Source organism: Carcharhinus amblyrhynchos, chromosome 8 (genome assembly GCF_965287045.1).
Source record: "Carcharhinus amblyrhynchos chromosome 8, sCarAmb.v2.hapA, whole genome shotgun sequence".
Lineage (NCBI taxonomy): Eukaryota > Metazoa > Chordata > Chondrichthyes > Carcharhiniformes > Carcharhinidae > Carcharhinus > Carcharhinus amblyrhynchos.
In genome coordinates this window covers 108,081,471-108,100,473 of record NC_137331.1, presented here as the reverse complement: position 1 = coordinate 108,100,473, position 19,003 = coordinate 108,081,471, and the positions used below count along the sequence as shown (strand labels likewise).

The following is a 19,003-nucleotide window of genomic DNA, read 5'->3' as shown; positions in this document are numbered from 1 at the left end:
TTCAACTGTGCAAAACTAGCTTCAGCACCGTCACATGTAAAGATATAAACACGAACCTGAGGAACTATCAACTGATCAGATAGATCTGGTGTCTCCCTTTTTTAAAGAGTTATAAGCATGTGGCGTTGGCTGTACTTGCCTCACTGGGGTGTTTAGCAGAATATTTCAGTTCCTGATTAAACTTAATCCAAAAAGCTTATTCTATTCTGCTGTACGCATTGGCAGGGTACGTTTGTGATACAGCGCATTGCACCTTCAATGTATCTCAGATTTCTAAATTGATAATCAGTATGGTAAGTCGTTGACTTGAGGCCCATCAACCCATTCCTTTCAAAGTACGTACCATCTTAATGGTGAATCCACCCTCTTACCCAATAACTATAAATGTTCCTTAACTACTGGAGATCTACTAATATCTTTTCAATGCTCAACTCATTAAACAGTAAATTTGACACATCTGTGATTCTTGGCATGCATTGCTTTTTACGCCTGTTTCCTGAGTCTGTGTTTCTTCCTCTTTCTCTGTACATCGTAAAATGTCTCACAGGAAAATCTTTCAGCAACAATGCCGCTAGTGCTTTAACTCTGAATGTACCAGGTAGTTTCCAATTGTTAATTACCAGCTTTGTTATTGCCGTGATGTCGGCTTCGTACTCCATGAGAATTTTAACAATCTGAGTGTCCTCTTGCTGGAAGTGAATCACATCTTTCTTAATCTCAGCTGCCAGGTGCAGGGATGCTTCTCCATCCTGGACAAATCAGAAGCAATTCTAAAGTTAACAGTGATGGAAATAACCACATCCAGTTTAGCCTAGTTCGCAAATGTGTATGCTTAAAAATTTACTTGATATGAAACACACTCTGAATCTGATTGGTTATTTTCTCATCTCCTAAAGGACTGGAATTCTCAGCCCTACTACCCACCGCCCCCCCACCACCCTCCACACGCAGCCCCCACCCCCCACCACCACCCCCACTGCTGCTGCCAATGAGAATGAAGAATTTGGTGCTTAGTCAAATCCCCGTGCACAGCAGCAGGACCGGAAAATCCCAACGAGGTCAGAGAATTCCAGCCTTGTTTATGTTGCCTGGAGAGAAATGTGAATAAAGAACAATGAAAAGATTTACCAGGGTGTTGCCTGGTATGGAGGACATTAGCTCTGAGGAGAGGTTGGAGAAACTTGGTTTGTTCTCACTGGAACGACGGAGGTTGAAGGGCAACCTGATCAAAGTCTATGAGATTATGAAAGGCATGGACAGAGTGGATAGTCAGAAGCTTTTTCCCAGGATGGAAGAGTCAATTACTAGGGGGCATAGGTTTAAGGTGCGAGGTTTAAAGGAAATGTACAAAACAATGTTTTTACACAGAGGATGTTGGGTGCCTGCAACTCACTGCTGGGGGAGGTGATGGAAGCAGATACGATAGTGAGTTTTAAGGGGCATCTAGACAAATATATGAATAGAATGGAAATAGAGGGATATGGTCCCTGGAAAGGTAGGGAGTTTCAGTTCAGATGGGCAGCATGGTCGGTGCAGGCTTGGAGGGCCAAAGGGCCTGTTCCTGTGCTGTAATTTTCTTTGTTCTAATTGCTTTAAATGTCACACTCAGTATAACGCAGTGGACTTAACAAAATGTTTCTCTTCAGCCAATTAATCTGTTCTCAAATGAGATAATGACTCTGAAGAGGATGATGTTGGAACCTATTCTCAAGCAGGATTGTAGCAGAGTTTTCAGGATCAGATTGCTGAAAAGGACGTACAGTGGAGGACATTTCTTTATCAAGGAGCAAGAAGTTTCCTATCTACAAAGCCTTAAAAAGTGTAATTGTTTTGGTGATAGCGAGGAGTGAGATATCCCCCTTTCCTTAATTTAATTTTTAATTGAATTTTTTTTGTCTTAATGCACAGGTTTGGTGGGCCAAAGGGCCTGTTCCTGTGCTGTACAGCTTAAGAACATAAGAACATAAGAAATAGGAGCAGGAGTAGGCCATCTAGCCCTTCGAGCCTGCCCCACCATTCAATAAGATCATGGCTGATCTGTCGTGGCTCAGTTCCACATTCCCGCCCTCTCCCCATAACCCTTAATCCCCTCTCTTATCAAAAACCCATCAACCCGCGTCTTAAAAATAGATTTCCGGCATCGCTCAGTGTCCTGGGTTCTTACCTTGTTCTCCTGGTTGACGCACGCCACTGCCTCGATGCGGCTCCTCTCATTGGTCAGGTAGTTGAGGATTTCTTCCACAACACTGGCGTGACAGTGTCGGACTGCAAGGTGCAACGGATTCTCACCCGCCTAAACAAAGGAGCAATAATCACCGGCTTAAAAGCAGAGCCCTGCTGCTGACCCACACCTCGAATAACATTCCTGGTGCTCAGACTGACAACAATATCAAACCCTCGGACACCTCCGCACTCCACCATTTCCAACCTTTCATGTACCCCAGGTACCTTCAGTGGTTTAGACTCCAAACAACTTCCTTCCTTAAACCTCTTCCTCCCTTCCCTCTTTTTTCTCTTTAAGATGCTCCTTAAAAGCTACTCCTTTGATCTTCTTTTAACAATTGATCAGCTGTCAAGTCTCGTTTGATAATCTGTGAAAGACCTGGGGATACTTCTAAGGGGCTATATAAATGCAAATTGTTGTTGATATGCTAACTTCTCTTGTGATACTCACTCACTGAACGTGACTTTTCAACTAGAAAGAGAACACGCAAATTGGGCTAAGTACTTAAATGTGCTGCATTGTTGGAGAATTCAGAACCTGCATTTATTTTGCTAATGTTAAAAAATTTGTTCATGGGATTTCGGCACCACTGGTTAGAACAGCATTTATTGCCCATTCCCAATTGTCCTTGAGAAAGAAATGGTGAACTGCGTTGAACGCCTGCAGTCCATGTCATAGATCATAGAATCCTACAGTGCAGAAGGAAGCCATTTGGCCCATCGAGGCGATACTGACCACAATTCCACCCAGGCCATATCCCCATAACTCCATGCATTTCCCCTAGCTAGTCCCCTGACACTAAAGGGCTATGTTAGCATGACCAATCCACCTAACCTACACATCTTTGGAGAGTGAAAGGAAACCGGAGCACCCGGAGGAAATCTATACAGATACGGGAAGAATGTGCAAGCTCCACACAGACAGTGACCCAAACCGGAAATCGAACCCAGGTCACTGGCAAATTGCTAACCACTGTGCCACCGTGCCACCAGGTGCAGGTATGCCAACAGTGCTGTTAGGAAGGGAGATTCAGGATTTTGACCCAGTGACATTGAAGTAATGTGAAACTGTTTTGGAGTTGGTATACATTATAGAATCATAGAACCTCTACAGTGAGGGAGGCCATTCAGCTCATCAAGTCTCCACCAACCACAATCCCACTCAGGTCCTATCCCTATAACCCCCACATATTTACCCTGCTAATCCGCCTGACAATAGGGTCAATTTAGCATGGCCAATCAACCTAACCCGCGCATCTTTGGTTAGAATCATAGGACCAGTGTGGTGATCCTCAGGTTAAAACAGTCAACTCTCCTCCTCAAAGGGGAGAGCAGCCTATGGTCATCTGGGATCGCAGGGGAGGTGATGGCCAAGTATTATCACTAGACTGTTAAACTAGAAACTCAGCTAATGTTCTGGGGATCTGGGTTTGAATCCCGCCACAGCAGATGGTGGAAGTTCAATTCAATAAAAAATAAATTAAGAATCTACTGGTGACCATGAAATGATTGTTCAGTTTTTGAAATGTTAGGAATATCCCTGAGGATATCTATATATATATATTTTATAAACACAAACAGCATGAGGTCCCTCACACTGCTCTTTAAAATTCTTTACCTTCATTTCTAAGCTTCCTTCAAGCTTATTTTTTTTAATTTGGCCTTTTGCCTCTTCTTAACTGATTGCCAGTTTTGACTATTCCTTTGCCCCATAAAACAATTTTCTACAGATGTTACTTCAGAAATATATGCGGCTGAATGATTTTACCATCATTTTTGGCCCCTGTACACATCAGAGATTGTCTATAATTGCCTCTGATACTGGTGAATGAAAAGTGTAATATTATAATTTAAATTCACAGTTCAAGAAAGGTTAAACTTCCCCATTTCTGTTTGAGGAAAATTGGTTAGAAGTGAATGCAAGCGAGCATGGAAAAGAGAAACACATTCAGATAACCATTTCCCTACTCATCTATACAAAGCATTTGTAATCTCTCTATCTACTCCTGAAGGAGTGGTCTGTATGTATAAAAATATTGTTATCCTCCTTAAGCTCAAAAGGTAATCAAATACGATAGACTTGCAAAGATATTTCCACCTGCAGGAATTGAAGAGAAACTAATTTTCCCCAATGTGAATTGGGGAAAATGGGACAGTTGAGTTGAAGAGCATTCAGCTGAAGTAAGATGGGGCACGGACACAGACATATGGGACCACAGTAAAGTCAAAGTTTATTTATTAGTCAGAAGTAAGCTCACATTCACACTGCAATGAAGTTACTGTGAAAATCCCCTAGTCGCCACACTCTGGCACCTGTTCTGGTACACCAAGGGAGAATTTAGCTTGGGCAATGCATCTAACCAGCACGTCTTTGGACTGTGGGAGGAAACTGGAACACCCGGTGGAAACCCATGCAGACATGGAGAGAATGCGCAGACTCCCCACAGACAGTGACCCAAGCCGGGAATTGAACCCGGGTCCCTGGCAGTGTGAAGCAACAATGCTAACCACTGTGTCACCATGCCGCCCACATGCTGTTATATTAATTTATCATAGAATCCCCACAGTGCAGTAGGAGGCCATTTGGTCCACTGAGTCTGTATCATTTCTCCGAAAGAGCATCATACCTGGGCCCACCTCTGCCTATCCCCGCAACCCTACATATTTACTCTGCTAACTCCCTAACCTGCACATCTTTGGACTGTGGGAGGAAACCGGAGCACCCAAAGGGAACCCATTCAGACATAGGGAGGATGTGCAAACTGCTCACAGGCAGTCAGTCAACAGCTGGAATTGAACCCAGGTCCCTAACGCTGTGAGGCATCAGTGCTAACCACTTGCCACCATGGAGAGGTTGGGAGTCAGTTAGCTCAGGTGACTACGTGGCTGGAGTGTGATGCAGAATGAAACTCGACTCTCTATGGTAATTCATGGAGATCAGCCTCCCCCCCAGCCTTGTCCCACACTTGTGGAGTGGTGTCAGCTATTTATAGCTATTGTTTGTCTCTCTCTCTGTCTGTCTAATGTGGAAAGGTGTCGTGTGTCCTTTATGGACTATGGCTCATTACCTGGAAAGGAAGTTAAGCTACTGCACATACTTATTATCCTTTTATCTGTCTGCAGTGAGGGCTTACCTTTGACTGCCATGTTAAATCCCCTCCCTCCTCGATCAATGCCTGGATCATTTTCAAGTTGCCGTGACGCGCTGCGACATGCATGGCTGTTTCACCATTCTGCCAACATCAAAATAAAGAAAACAAGCACATCACCAAAAAATTCACTCCAGCCAGAGAAGAATAACCAACCCTAACCAGTCAGACAACAGACCCAGGATATCCTGGAACTTCCCGACATAATGGTGTGAAAGAGCAGAGTTGCATCTTGGTGAGCCAAAGAAATTCACATACAACTGACTTACACCAGTTTGACACAAACCATCATGTGCCAATTTTCTCAAATCTTTGTGCCAAGTACAGGCTACACCCTCTGAAAGCTCATTCCCCGCACTCACACAGGAGACTAGCTCGCAGGTTTTCAGCATGGATTTATCTTACAGAATAGAATCACAGGGGGTGATCTTAGCAAAACAATCCTAAGTCCCGAACAAGCATAAAAATGGAAGAAATTCATGCCTTTTTTTGGGTGACCTAAAAATCGCATCTTACCTTAGTCAAAAAAATCTTGCCAAACTTGGTTTCCACCAACAGGGTGTGGGGGCAGGGGGGGGCGGGGGGGGGCGGTGGGGAAGAGGGGTGCAGATTTAGGCCCTGATGATAGCAGTAGAGGGCACAAGTAGATTTCTGTGCTCTGAATTCCTCCCCTGAATTATAGCCGGCCTTCTGCTTGATATGCCCCTCCTCCTGTCACTGTGGGGCTCTGCGGCTGTTGTCACTACCAGTCTCCCAATGGACACTGCCAGTGTGTCAGGCTGGCACTGCCAAAGGAGCACTCCCCTACCCCTGACATCTCTGGAGGTCTCAATGATTCTTGGCCAGTGCCAACTCAAATCAGCCGAGCAGGGGTGGACTAAAACCTCAGACCTACCCTCCAGCTGTAGAAATCTATCCACCTTCAATAAAACATGATGGTCAGCTCATTTTCTGAGTTTTGTTTGCAAGAAAGGAAATGTTAAAAATACTTCAGACTCTACACAGAGCAATTTAAATTAATTATAAGTTTGTGGACAGAGACATAACCATAGTTTATTCTGTTGTGCCAAGAGGGAAAAGTTTGTTTCTTCATCATTACAGTGATACCCCATCTGAGCACCTTGTGGACCTTGTGTGTGTGTCTGTGTATATGTGTGTTTGTGTCAATGTGTGTGTCTGTGTGTGTATATGTGTGTGTATGTGTATGTGAGTATATATATGTGTGCATATGTGTGTGTTATATGTGTGTGCATGTATGTGTTTGTGTGTGTATGGATGTGTGTGTGTGAATATATGTATGCATGCATATACATATGTATGTGTGCATGTATGTTTGTGTTAATATATGTGCACGCGTGTGTGTATATGTAGCACACATGTATATATCTGTGCCTCTGTGTGTGTGCATGTATATTGCATGTGCATGTGTGTATATGTGAATGTGTGCATATATGTATAAATTTGTGTATGTATATGTGTGCATGTGCATATTGAGTACATATGTGTACATACATGTGTTTACATGGATGTGTGTGGGTGTGTGTCTGCGTAAATGTGCATGCGTGCGTGTATATGTCTGTGTGTACACCTGTGTACATGCATATGCGTGTGCAGGTGTGTGTCTATATATGTGTGTGTATAAACATATATATGTACATGTGTGTATGCCTATATGTGTACATGGATGTCAGGTGAGGACAGGTTCAGTCTGGGATTTGATGTGATGAAGCTGTATAATGGTATTCTGATCAAGGCACGTAAACTAATAATACCCACTTGGCTGCTGCAGGTAGCTGTGGATCTGAACTTCAGCAAGATGTCAAAGACCCTTAGGAAAGGAGAAAAATGAATACAAAGGAAAAAGGGAAATAAAGGCTTTTTAACAGAGATTACTGACAAAATGGACTAATACCACAGACATTGCCAACAACTGTACCTTCGTTTTTCAAGGTTGCGCTAACATAGACACTGGAAGATAAAACAATTGTTTAAATTACCTTTCATGTAATGTGGGTGTTACTGGCCAGGCTAGAATTGATTGCCCATTCCTAATTGCCCTGGAGAATGAGGTAGTGAGCTACCTTCTTGAATTGCTGCAGCACATGTGGTGTAAGTAACCCACAGCGATGTTAGGAAAGGGATATAACAGATAATGCAATAAAATGTATGTCGGACTCCTCATCCCAATGTAAACGTTCTTCACAATTGCAGAGTAATTGCTTTTTATAACGGGCAGCAAGGAAAACCATCAACCTCTGTTCAGTTTTTAAGTCATCGCATTAGCTTCTTTTTTATGTTGAGTTTTAAAAGAACAATGAATGGTACAGTAAATTTTTACTGTTCCTCTGTAAGATCTCATCACAATCCCAGAGTAAATTACAGCCCAACTGTCCAAGCTTCGAGCTACAATGTGAAGTGCGGTTTGTATTGCTAATGAGTAGTTTTCATTAGAAGAAAGGCATACTCACCTCCTGATCAGCATTGACATCAGCCCCACTTTTTAACAACATCTCTGCCACTTTCTCTCCGTCCTTTATACGAGCTGCAATGTGCAACGGAGTCTCCTGAGCCTGCAGAGAGAAAGGCATCATCACTGGGCCTCAATCTGCCACTAGCTGATACCAGTGACAAGACGATAAATGAAAGGAAGACCAAAGGGGTTCAGGCTTTATAATGGGGTGGCACGTGGCACAGTGGTTAGCACTGCTGCCTCACAGCGCCAGGAACCCGGGTTCGATTCCCGGCTCAGGTCCCTGTCTGTGCAGATGCTGCACATTCTCTTCGTGTCTGTGTGGGTGTGCTCCGGTTTCCTCCCACAGTCCGAAAGATGTGCTGGTTAGATGCATTGCCCGTGCTAAATTCTCCATCAGTCTACCCAAAGTGTGGCAATGAGAGGATGGTCACAGTAACTTCACTGCAGTGTTAATATGAGCCTTACTTGTAACTCTAATAAATAAACATTAATTTAAATACAGAGCGCGATCTTTCAACCTCCTTTGTGCATTAACGCTCACTTCAGGGCACTCACTGGAGGTGATAAGCCACAAAAGAAAGAAACTTGTATCTCCGGGGATTGCTCTGGTTAAAGAAGGTCCATTCTTTTCTCAGGATATTTAGGGATGAGTAATAAATGCTGATTCCCCAGACCATGACCCATCCTTTGGAAACTACTAGAAAATAAAAATCCATCATTATTCACTTGTTAATAATTCAGAGAATTTGGCCAAGTGTTAGTTGTGGTGTGAAAACTGGTGTGGAACTCTCCAGCTCCACTGGCCAGCCTTCCCTACAGATCTTGTTCCTTTAACTGCCAAAGAAAAAGAGTGATCGTGGTTTGTGCCATGGGAAGTTTAGTGGGGATTTAAGGAAAATCCTTTTTACCCTGAGGGTGGTCACATCTGGAATATGCTGCCTGGGAGGGTGGTCGAGGCGGGGTGCCTCATATCCTTTAAAAAGTACCTACGTGGATGAGTACTTGGCATGCCATAAGAGTCAAGGCTAGGGCCAAGTGCTGGTAAGTGGGATTAGGTGGGCAGGCCAGGGCTCACAAGCCCACCAACACAAATAAATGAGCCCCTGCACATGAGTCTCTCCCCAGGGTCCAGCCTGGCACTGACTCTTGGCACAGGTTGGCAAAGCAAAGGTCAGTGTAGCCTCTGGTGAACGCACGCGACAGGTTAACGTCAGAGTGAACCTGTGTTGGCTAGGTACGAAAGTCTAGTGAGGGAGGGATAACCTGGTGAGGGGAGTGTATAATCATATTCAAATTTACTAAAATGTATTCAGATCAGGTTCACATCAAAACGTGAGGGATGGTGACAATCGGAAATCACAATCTTACCAGCAAGATTCTCGATTTTCATAAGAACATAAGAACATAAGAAATTGGATCATGTCTGCACGGTGGTTAGCACTGCTCCCTGATGGTGCCAAGGACCCAGGTTCAATTCGGCTTTGGGTCACTGTCTGTGTGGACTTTACACATTCTCCCCGTGTCTGCATGGGTTTCCTCCGGGTGCTCTGGTTTCCTCCCACAGTCCAAATATGTGCAGGTTAGTTGGTTTGGCCATGCTAAATTGCTCACATTGTAAGACATGTAGGTTAGGGAGTTAATGGGATAAATACATGGAGTTGTGAGGATAGGGTCTGGGCAAGATGCTCTATTGCAAAGAGTCATGTAGACTCAATGGGCCAAATGGCCTGCTTCTACACTGTCGGGATTTTATGATTCTAAGATTGAGCCCCCACTGGTGATCTCACAGTTGGAAAATGCAGGCTCAAGGTGTCTGAAACAGAGCTGATTTAATCAATATTTCTACAGGACGTCAGTGCACCGATGACTGATCTTACCTTGCCCCCTTTAAGCTGCACCTGGGCCCCAAAGCCCAGTAGGGTCTGTACTACCATGGGTTTGCAGTGCTCCACTGCAATGTGTAGAGCCGTGTAGCAGTCCTTTGTCTTAGCATCGATATGTGCTCCCTTCTGGAGCAAAGCTTTCACCACAGCTGTGTGCCCCTTCCTTGCTGCCGCGTGGAGACACACTGCCCCCGACTAAAGGGAGAACAATGAAAAACTATGAGAAAATAGTGAAACAAGCAACAAAATCTTTGTTACATGTATTCATACACAGGGACCTGCCTTCTGCAGCAAAAAAAAGGAACATGACCAGGCATTGCACCCTGTTTCAGTCGGGAGATATCTCACTGCCCCACTCCCTGGATATCAGATCCCCGCATCCTCTGACAGTGCCACCCAAATCTGATCGCCCCCATTCCCCATGATCACTGCACTCTCCCCACTGATTGCCGCCCCCATCTCAGGACAATGGCCACTCCAGTTCTCCACCACCCTGGCCGAACGTTGCCTCTGTTTCCCAACCCTGGACAATCCCCAATTGCCGAGTGCGAAGTGCCTCCTGCCTGTCCTTTGGCTTCACTCCTTCAGACCCTGTCCCCTCCTCTTCAGGCCCCACCACCACCCCTTAGGCTCATCCCTTGGACCGTGGACAGTACCACGGTGCCAGGCTGGCAGAATAGGGGCTGGCACTGCCTCCACCTTTAACCCTCTGGGGGAGGGAGGCTCAATGGCCCCCGGTCCCACTGGTGAAGCCATCACGACAAGTCATAGTTGCTGGGGATCATATGTGATCCTCACTCGTGAGGACCCACCGGCAAGGCCTTTAAGGCAAGTGAACCTGGACAATTCTGTCCCTGGCTCATGGGTAATATTTAAATATTATAATCAGCCTTGTGTCTGAGGCTGATCATGCCAGCTTCACAGTGCCGATAGTATTGCGAGAGGTGAGAAACCAGGCACAAACCCAATTTTTTGTCTCTCTCACGATTTTACTGGCTCTTCGTGCTGATCAACCAGTGATATTGGAGAGGCCGGGGGGTGGGGTGGGGAGGTGACTGATAGATATCGCAGTTCTGCTGCACAGAACAGAGAAATGTGCGCATGTGCAACTGCACCCTCTGTGGTGAGCAGCCAGCTTTCTAGCTACCTTGGTCTCCATCCCCTCCCACTGCTGGCAGGAAACAGATTGCAAATCACTTTTTGCACAAAGTGGTGTAAGATTGGAACTTGTCTGAAGATGGATCTGAAACTCTCCCATTTTCACAGTTGTTCAATACTTAGAATTTTGATAAGATTGCCTCCTGGGAGGTGCATGATCATTTTTCAATGGATTTTCTTATTCATTCCTTAGAATATGATATAGTCGGATGGAATCAGGCCAGTTGGGGTAAATTCACTTGCTACATGTACCCAGTCAAGCTCACAGCAAGTGCTGATTGGTAAATCAGTGTTATCAATCTCCAAGTCATGCTCCTTTCAAACTGTTCCCCATTGGGAGGGCAGGTTTATACAGAAACATAGAAGATAGGAGGTTTGGTGAATATATAAGGAATAGTTCCAACCAGCGCTATTCCTTATACATTCATTTTTGGTGCAGAAAATCTGTGCCCACAGCATCAATGGTCAAAGACCCAAAGTGAGGGAAGTCAATGAAACATTGCAAAGAATAATCAGTTCTACCTTATTGGGCATATGCAAAGGGACCCCTTTCTTCAGAAATGCCAGTGCTGTGTCTGGGTGGCCACACTGTGAGGCAATGTGCATCAGGGTACTTCCATCCTGCAACAATATACAAAATTCACAATATCTGTTGAGTCTGTATTAATTGGCTTAAAGTATTTAATGAGAAATAAGGGCATGGGGAGCTTGAAGCCACAGTGGGTGTATGTTTTCTCTCGTGCGGCTTTGAGATGAACAAAGAACAAAGAACAACCCAGCACGGGAAACAGGCCCTTCGGCCCAACAAGCCCGCGCCGCCGCATCACCCTACACCTATTCTACCCTGCGTGTCTACGAATGGAACCCCTGACTTAGCCAGATTCAGGGGAGAATAGTGTCAATTTGGTAAACCAATCAGCCTAAGAGCACATCTTTGGGGTGTGGGAGGAAACCGGAGCGCTCGGAGGAAACCCACACAACCACAGGGAGAATGCGCAAACTCCCACAGACACAGGCCCAAATCCATGTATCTGCACAGCTAGCAGTGCTAGTCACCGAGCTGTTGCGGCGCCCGTCTACCGGTCCAGGATCAAGCACACACACCGACACGAAGTACTAGGCCACTCCCGGAACTTCCAAGAGCAGCCCACGCACGACCCACCGTGTGCATGCCCCTCGTTTGACACGAGGTGGACCTCCACCTGCAGAATAAAAAGACAAAAACGTTAATTTACAAATCTGCATTTCCGGTGTCTCCCGAGGTTCTAACCTTATTTAATAGCCCCTACTATAACCCTCCATCCTCGTTTCACTCATGTGTCTATCTAACTGAACCTTAAACGAGTCCAACGTTCCTGCCTCCACCACCCTACTCGGTAGCGCATTCCATACCCCCACAACTCTCTGCGTAAAGAACCTTCCTCTCACATCCAAATTATATCTCTCCCCCCTCACCCTTAAATCATGACCTCTCGTAATTGTACCCAGTCTAGGGAGCAGTCTCTCACTATTGACTCTACCTATTCCCTTCAGTATCTTATATACCTCTATCATGTCCCCCCTCAATCTCCATCTTTCCAAGGAGAAAAGTCCCAGTTTCTCCAACCTTTCCTCGTAACCCAGCCCCTCCATGCCAGGCAACATCCTGGTAAACCTCCTCTGCACCCTTTCCAGAGACTCCACGTCCTTCCGGTAGTAAGGTGACCAGAACTGGACGCAGTACTCCAAATGCGGTCGAACCAACGTTCTATACAACAGAAGCATTAGACGGCAGCTTTAATACTCTATACCCCTTCCTATAAAGGCTAGCATTCCATAAGCCTTCCTAACAACCTTCTCCACTTGTGTCGCAACCTTCATGGATTTGTGAACCTGCAGATATCCAAATCCCAGACCTCTTCTTACTTAACTGCTCTTACCCAGGTGGGAATGACCTAATCACAGAATCCCATACAATAGCTATAGTGCAGAAGGAGGCCATTTGGCCCAGTGAGTCTGCACTGGCTCTCTCTGACAGAATACCTTACCCAGGTCCTTTCCCCCCCAGTCCCATAATCCCATACGTTTTACCATGGCTAATCCATATAATCTATACATCTTTGGACCCTAAGGGGGAATTTAGCTTGGACAATCCACCAAACCAGTACATCTTTGCACTATAGGAGGAAACCAGGGCACCTGGAGGAAACCCATGCAGACACAGGGAGAATGTGCAGACTCCACACAGACAGTGACCAGAATTGAACCCCAGCTCCCTGGCACTCTGAGGCATTAGTGCTAACTATTGTTTGAAACCACACAGCCACGTCTTTTTTCCTGCACAACTGGGGATATTGATTCAGTTTTAACAAAACAGCTTCTTTTGGGTTGATTACCTTTACTCAGCTGCTTGGGTGGACTTTTGTAAATATTTAATATCAGCTAGTAACAGGATAGATTGAAAACCCTGATGACTTTCCAACAGGGAAAGAGGGTTTTTCATTTCTGCAGCAATTTTTTTCCAGTTGTTGCACTTGGATTTTTCTGTTTTCACTCTCCATGAATAAGGGCACTGAGATGATTGGGAAAATTTAACCAATTGACCTGTCCATCATTTTCGTCTACTTGTGCCTAACTCAGATTCAAGATAAGCCATCACTATTGTAAATTCTGGAACAGGAGTCATAGAATCATAGGATCTGACAGTGCAGAAGGATGGAGGCCATTTGGCCCATTGAGTCTGCACTGACCACAATCCCATCCAGGCCCTCTCCCCGTAACCCCATGCATTTACCCTAGTTAGTCTCCCTGACACTAAGGGGAAATTGAGCATGGCCAATTCACCTAACTGGCATATCTTTTGGACTCTGGAAGGAAACCGGAGTACCCGTAGGAAACCCACACAGACATGAGGAGAATGTGCAGATTGCGCACAGACAGTAAACCGAACCGGGAATGGAACTCTGGTGCTCCAGGTCCCTGGTGTTATGAGGCAGCAATGCTAACCACTGTGTCACCATGCCACCCTGTGCTAGCATTTGAAATCTGTGAATGAGGGAGGTACCTTGGTGCGAGCCAACACGTTAGACTTGAATTTCCCAGTCAATACCTCCACCACATTGGTGTGTCCTCGTTCTGCAGCTATGTGTAACGGAGACCGGTCCAGCTGTACCATAGGTAGAAACATCAATTCATGTTAAATCAATAACAAATTCAGTTCAATTCAATTTTGTTGACCAAGAGCTCCTTATCCCTCTGTTTGTCCTGGCTGCGTATATTAAAGACTTGCAGATTGAATATTTTATTTCACACAATCCACATCTCATTGATCATGAATAAATAACATTGCATGAGGAAAGCCTTATTCTACATCTTAATTCATCCATCCATCCAGAGGTTTGGCTTGCCCTCAGTTGCAGTACTTTGCCAATTCTGGGCACCACACTTTTGGAAGAATGTGAAGGCATTAGTGAGGAGGCAGAAAAGATTCAAGGGAATGATTCATTCAGTGGCATTACCAACATTCAATCCCCCACTATCACAATCTGGGGGCCTACACCCTAGCTCTGACTGTAACACTATATTCTGCACCCTCTCCTTCCCTTCTCCCCTATGGTGGGAATCGGAACAGCAGGCCCACAAGTGTAGGGACTGGGGAAGAAAGTGAGACTGAGATAAACATAGCGCAGAGTAAGCGCAAGTAGAGGGACATAGGGCTCAATGGCACTGGTAGTCTGGAGTGCGTTTGCTTCAATGCAAGAAGTGTAATGGGTAAAACAGATGAACCTGGATTACTGCGTGGAATTATGATGTTATTTTAATTACGGAATATGGTTAAAGGGAGCTTAAGATTCTGGGATATCATTGTTATAGACGGGACAGAAGGAGAGAATTGCATTGCTGATTAGGGAGCACATCACAGTGGTGTTGAGGGAGGAGACATGGGAGAGATCTTATAGTGAGGCATTATGGGTGGAGTTCACAATGTTGTACTCTGCAGGAGACAGAGGAGCAGTTGTGTAGTCAGATACTGAAAATGTGTGAAAAAAGTAGAGTAGTTGTGGTGGGTGACTTTAATTTCCCCATATTGACTGGGAATTCCTTACAGCTAGGGGCTTGGAGGGAGATCAATTTGTTAGATGCGTCCAGGAGTGCTTTTTCATACAGTATATTGACAATCCAACCAGGGAGGGGGCCATACTAGACTTGGTATTGGGAAATGAACTGGGCCAGGTGATCAATATTTCAGTAGGGGAGCATTTTGGGCTTAGTGATCATAATTCCATAAGATTTCAGACTGTTGTGTATGAGGACAAGAGTGGCCCTTGAACGAGGGTGCTTAAGGTTCATGGTGGGAGATATAGAAGGGATGTCTGAGGTAGATTCTTCAGTCAGAGAGTGGTTGGGGTTTGGAATACACTGCCTGCTGTGATAGTGGAATCAGACACTTTAGGAACTTTCAAGCGGTTATTGGATAGGCACATGGAGCACACCAGAATTATAGGGAGTGGAATAGCTTGATCTTGGGGTTGGACATAGCTCGGCACAACATTGAGGGCCGAAGGGCTTGTAATGTGCTGTACTGTTCTATGCTCTTTGTTAATTGGGCAATGGTTAATTACATCCAAATTAGACAGGACTTGGAGAATGTGGATTGGGAGTGGCTATTTGAAGGCAAATCCATGTCTGATATGTGGGAGGCTTTTAAAGGTCAATTGATTGAAGTGCAGGACAGGCATGTCCCTGCAAAAATGAAGGATAGAAATGGCAGGATTCGGGAAGCATGGATGACAAGGGAAATTGTAAGCTTACTCAAAAGGAGAAAGGAAACTTACGACAAGTCTCGGAATCTAAAAACTGGCAAAATCCTTGAGGAATACAGTGAAATAGGAAGGAACTTAAATGTGGAATTAGAAGGGCTAAAAGTGGCCATGAAATGTCTATAGCAAAGAGGGTCAAGGAGAATCCCAAGGTTTTTAATGCATATATTAGGAGCAAGAGGATAGCAAGAGAAAGAGTAGACCCTCTCAAGGACAATGGAGGGAAGTTATGCGTGGAGCCACAGGAAGTGAGTGCAATCCTTAATGAGTACTTTGTATCGGTATTCATCAAGAAGGACATGACAGATGTTGAGGTCAGGGATGGGTGTGTGAATGCTACAGAGAATGTAAATATGTCAAAGGAGGAAATGTTGAATATCCTCAATTACATTAAAGTAGACAAGCCCCCAGAAGGGATGGGACCTATCCCAGGTTACTGCAGGAGGCAAGGGAAGAAATAACTGGGGCTTTAATAGATATCTTCACAGCTTCTTTGACCACAGGTCAGGTTCCAGGGGACTGGGGAATAGCCAATGTTGTTCCCTTGTTTAAGAAAAGAAGCAGGAATAATCCAGGAAATTACAGGCTGGTAAACCTGATGTCAGTGGTGGGAAGGATTTGAAGAAGATACTGAGGGATAGGATATATGGACATTTCAAAGAAAATTAACTAGTTAGCGACAGGCAACATGATTTTGCATGGAGAAGGTTATGTCTCACCAACTTGATTGAGTTTTTGGAAGAAGTGACAAGGATAATAGATGTGGATGTAGTTTATACGGACTTTAGTAACGCGTTTGACAAAGTCCCACGTGGCAGACTGGTACAAAAATCACATGGGATTTGGGTTGGGCTGGCTAGATGCATACAGAACTGGTTTGGTTATAGAAGACAGAGAATAGCAATGGAAGGGTGTTTTTCAGAATGGAGATCTGTAGCTAGTCATGTTTCTCAGGGATCAGTGCAGGGACCTCTGTTGTTTGCAGTATATATAAATGACCTGGAGGAAAATGTGGGGAGGTCTGATTAGTAAGTTTGCAGGTGACACAAAGATTGGTGGAGGTGCTGATAGTGCCAGGGATTGTCAGAGTGTACAAGATATAGATAGATTGGAGACTTGGGCACAAAAATAGCAGATGGAGTTTAATCCGAACAAATGAGACGTGATGCTTTTTGGAGGATCAAATTTAGGCATGAATTAAATTGTGACTGGCAGAACCCTTATGAACATTAACATTAAGAGGGAACTGGGTGTGCAGGTCCATAGTTCCTAAAAGTGGCAACACAGATGGCCAAGGTGATTAAGAAAGCATATGGCATGCTTGCCTTCATGATGTGGAGATGCTGGCGTTGGACTGGGTTAAACACAGTAAGAAGTCTCATGACACCAGTTAAAGTCCAACAGGTTTATCTGGTAGCACAAGCCACTAGCTTTCGGAGCGCTGCTCCTTCATCAGATGAGTGGGATTTCAGTTCGCAAACAGGGCATATAAAGACACAAACTCAATTTACAAAATAATGGTTGGAATGCAAGTCTTTACAGGTAATCAAGTCTTACAGGTACAGACAAGGTGAGTGGAGAGAGCGTTAAGCACAGGTTATAGAGATGTGTATTGTCTCCAGCCAGGACAGTTAGTGAGATTTTGCAAGCCCAGGCAAGTCATAGGGATAACAGAGAGATGAGCCCAAGATCCCGGTTGCGCCCATGCGGAACTAGGCTATCAGTCTCTGCTCAGCGACTCTGTTGTTGTGTGTCGTGATGACTGCCTTGGAGAATGCTTACCCGAAGATCAGAGACCGAATGCCTGTGACCGCTGAAGTGTTCCCCAACAGGAAGAGAACACTCTTGCCTTGTGATCACTAACTGTCCTGGCTGGAGGCAATACACATCTCTTTAACCTGTGTTTAACTCTCTCTCCACGCACATTATTTGTACCTTTAAGACTTGGTTACCTGTAAAGACTCACATTCCTGCAACTCCCTCCCTAACAGCACTATTGGTGTACCTACATCACAAGATTGCAGTAGTTCGAGAAGATAGCTAACCACTGCCTTCTGAAGGGCAACTAGGGATTGGCAATAAATGCTGGCCTCGCCAGTTATTATTATTATTCCACCACACTCTTGACTTGTGTCTTGTAATTAAAAAAAAACTTTGGAGAGTCAGGTGTTGACTTCCAACATTGACCATGCCACGCTCCCTGAGAACCTTACATGTCTCAATAAGGTCACCTCTTATTCTTCTAAACTCCAATGAGGACAGGCCCAACTAACTCAATCTCTCCTCATAACAAAATCCACTCATATCCAGGATCAACCTAAAGAACCTTCTTTGGACTGCCTCCAACGCCAGAATATCTTTCCTTATAATAAGAGTTAACTTGCTATTTTTCGAATGGTGCTATGGGATTTTATATGTCCACAGAGGACTTGGTTTCATCCAAAAGACAACAATATCAATAGGGTAGTTCTCCCACAGTACTCAGTCCTGTATTTGGACGGAAAACATTGAAAATTTATTATTATTTTAATTGATGCCAATTGCATCCTCATACCTTATCTGCAATGTTTGGGTTGGCTTTGTACTGATAGAAGAACTTCAGCATAAACTCATCGCCTTCACAGGCAGCAACATGTAAGGGAGTCTGGCCATCATCCTGAATTGAAGAAACAAACAGAGATTGAAGCAAAGTAACTCTGCAGCAAATCACCAGTTACGTTATTGTTGGTTTGTCATTTGTGCTTTTTGAATTAAAGCTAGAATACAATTCTGACAAAGCAAAGCCTTCATCCGGATGATATTTGAATGGCTAAGTAAATGCAAAAGCTAAAGCAAACGGTCCAAAGATGTGTGGGTTAGGTTGACTGGCCAGGCTCAATTGCCCCTTAGGGGAATTAGCAGGGTAAATAGGTAGGGCTGCAGCGATAGGGCCTGGGTGAGATCGTTGTCGGTGCAGGTTTAGTGGGCCGAATGGCCTCTCTCTGCACTATAGGGATTCTATGATTCAGACCAATTTCCTGAACATGTAAAATGTAATCCACTCTGGGTTTGTCCAGTTTCCAGGCAAAACAGGGAAATTCCTCAGTGCCCCTTTAAGATAATCAAACCAAAGCACAGGGACCAATTCACTCTGCATGTTGTGCGATAAACAGAGAACATGGGGCTAACTTTGTGAAACCCGGCTAGTTGCTTCCCTGAGACAGCACTATTTGACTTTGCTTCTATTACTGAATAAGTCCTCAATCCAGCGACTGAGTCATCCATTAAGTCAATGCACCTTTTGCCTTTAAAAACCTCAGGAGTAGAACTTCCTCAATT

General features: G+C 44.7%; 1 protein-coding gene across 1 annotated transcript in view; it reads right to left on the bottom strand.

Annotated features, from left to right (window-relative positions):
- trpn1 (transient receptor potential cation channel, subfamily N, member 1) overlaps positions 1-19,003 on the bottom strand; it is a 208,366-nt gene that overhangs the window by 60,036 nt on the left and 129,327 nt on the right. The window contains exons 7-14 of the mRNA XM_080194604.1: positions 18,240-18,341; positions 13,930-14,031; positions 11,409-11,507; positions 9,723-9,923; positions 7,841-7,942; positions 5,358-5,456; positions 2,165-2,293; positions 621-749 (exon numbers count right to left, since the gene is read on the bottom strand). Coding sequence (XP_080050730.1) covers positions 621-749; positions 2,165-2,293; positions 5,358-5,456; positions 7,841-7,942; positions 9,723-9,923; positions 11,409-11,507; positions 13,930-14,031; positions 18,240-18,341 — 963 coding nt within the window. The remainder of the gene's footprint in view (positions 1-620; positions 750-2,164; positions 2,294-5,357; positions 5,457-7,840; positions 7,943-9,722; positions 9,924-11,408; positions 11,508-13,929; positions 14,032-18,239; positions 18,342-19,003) is intronic.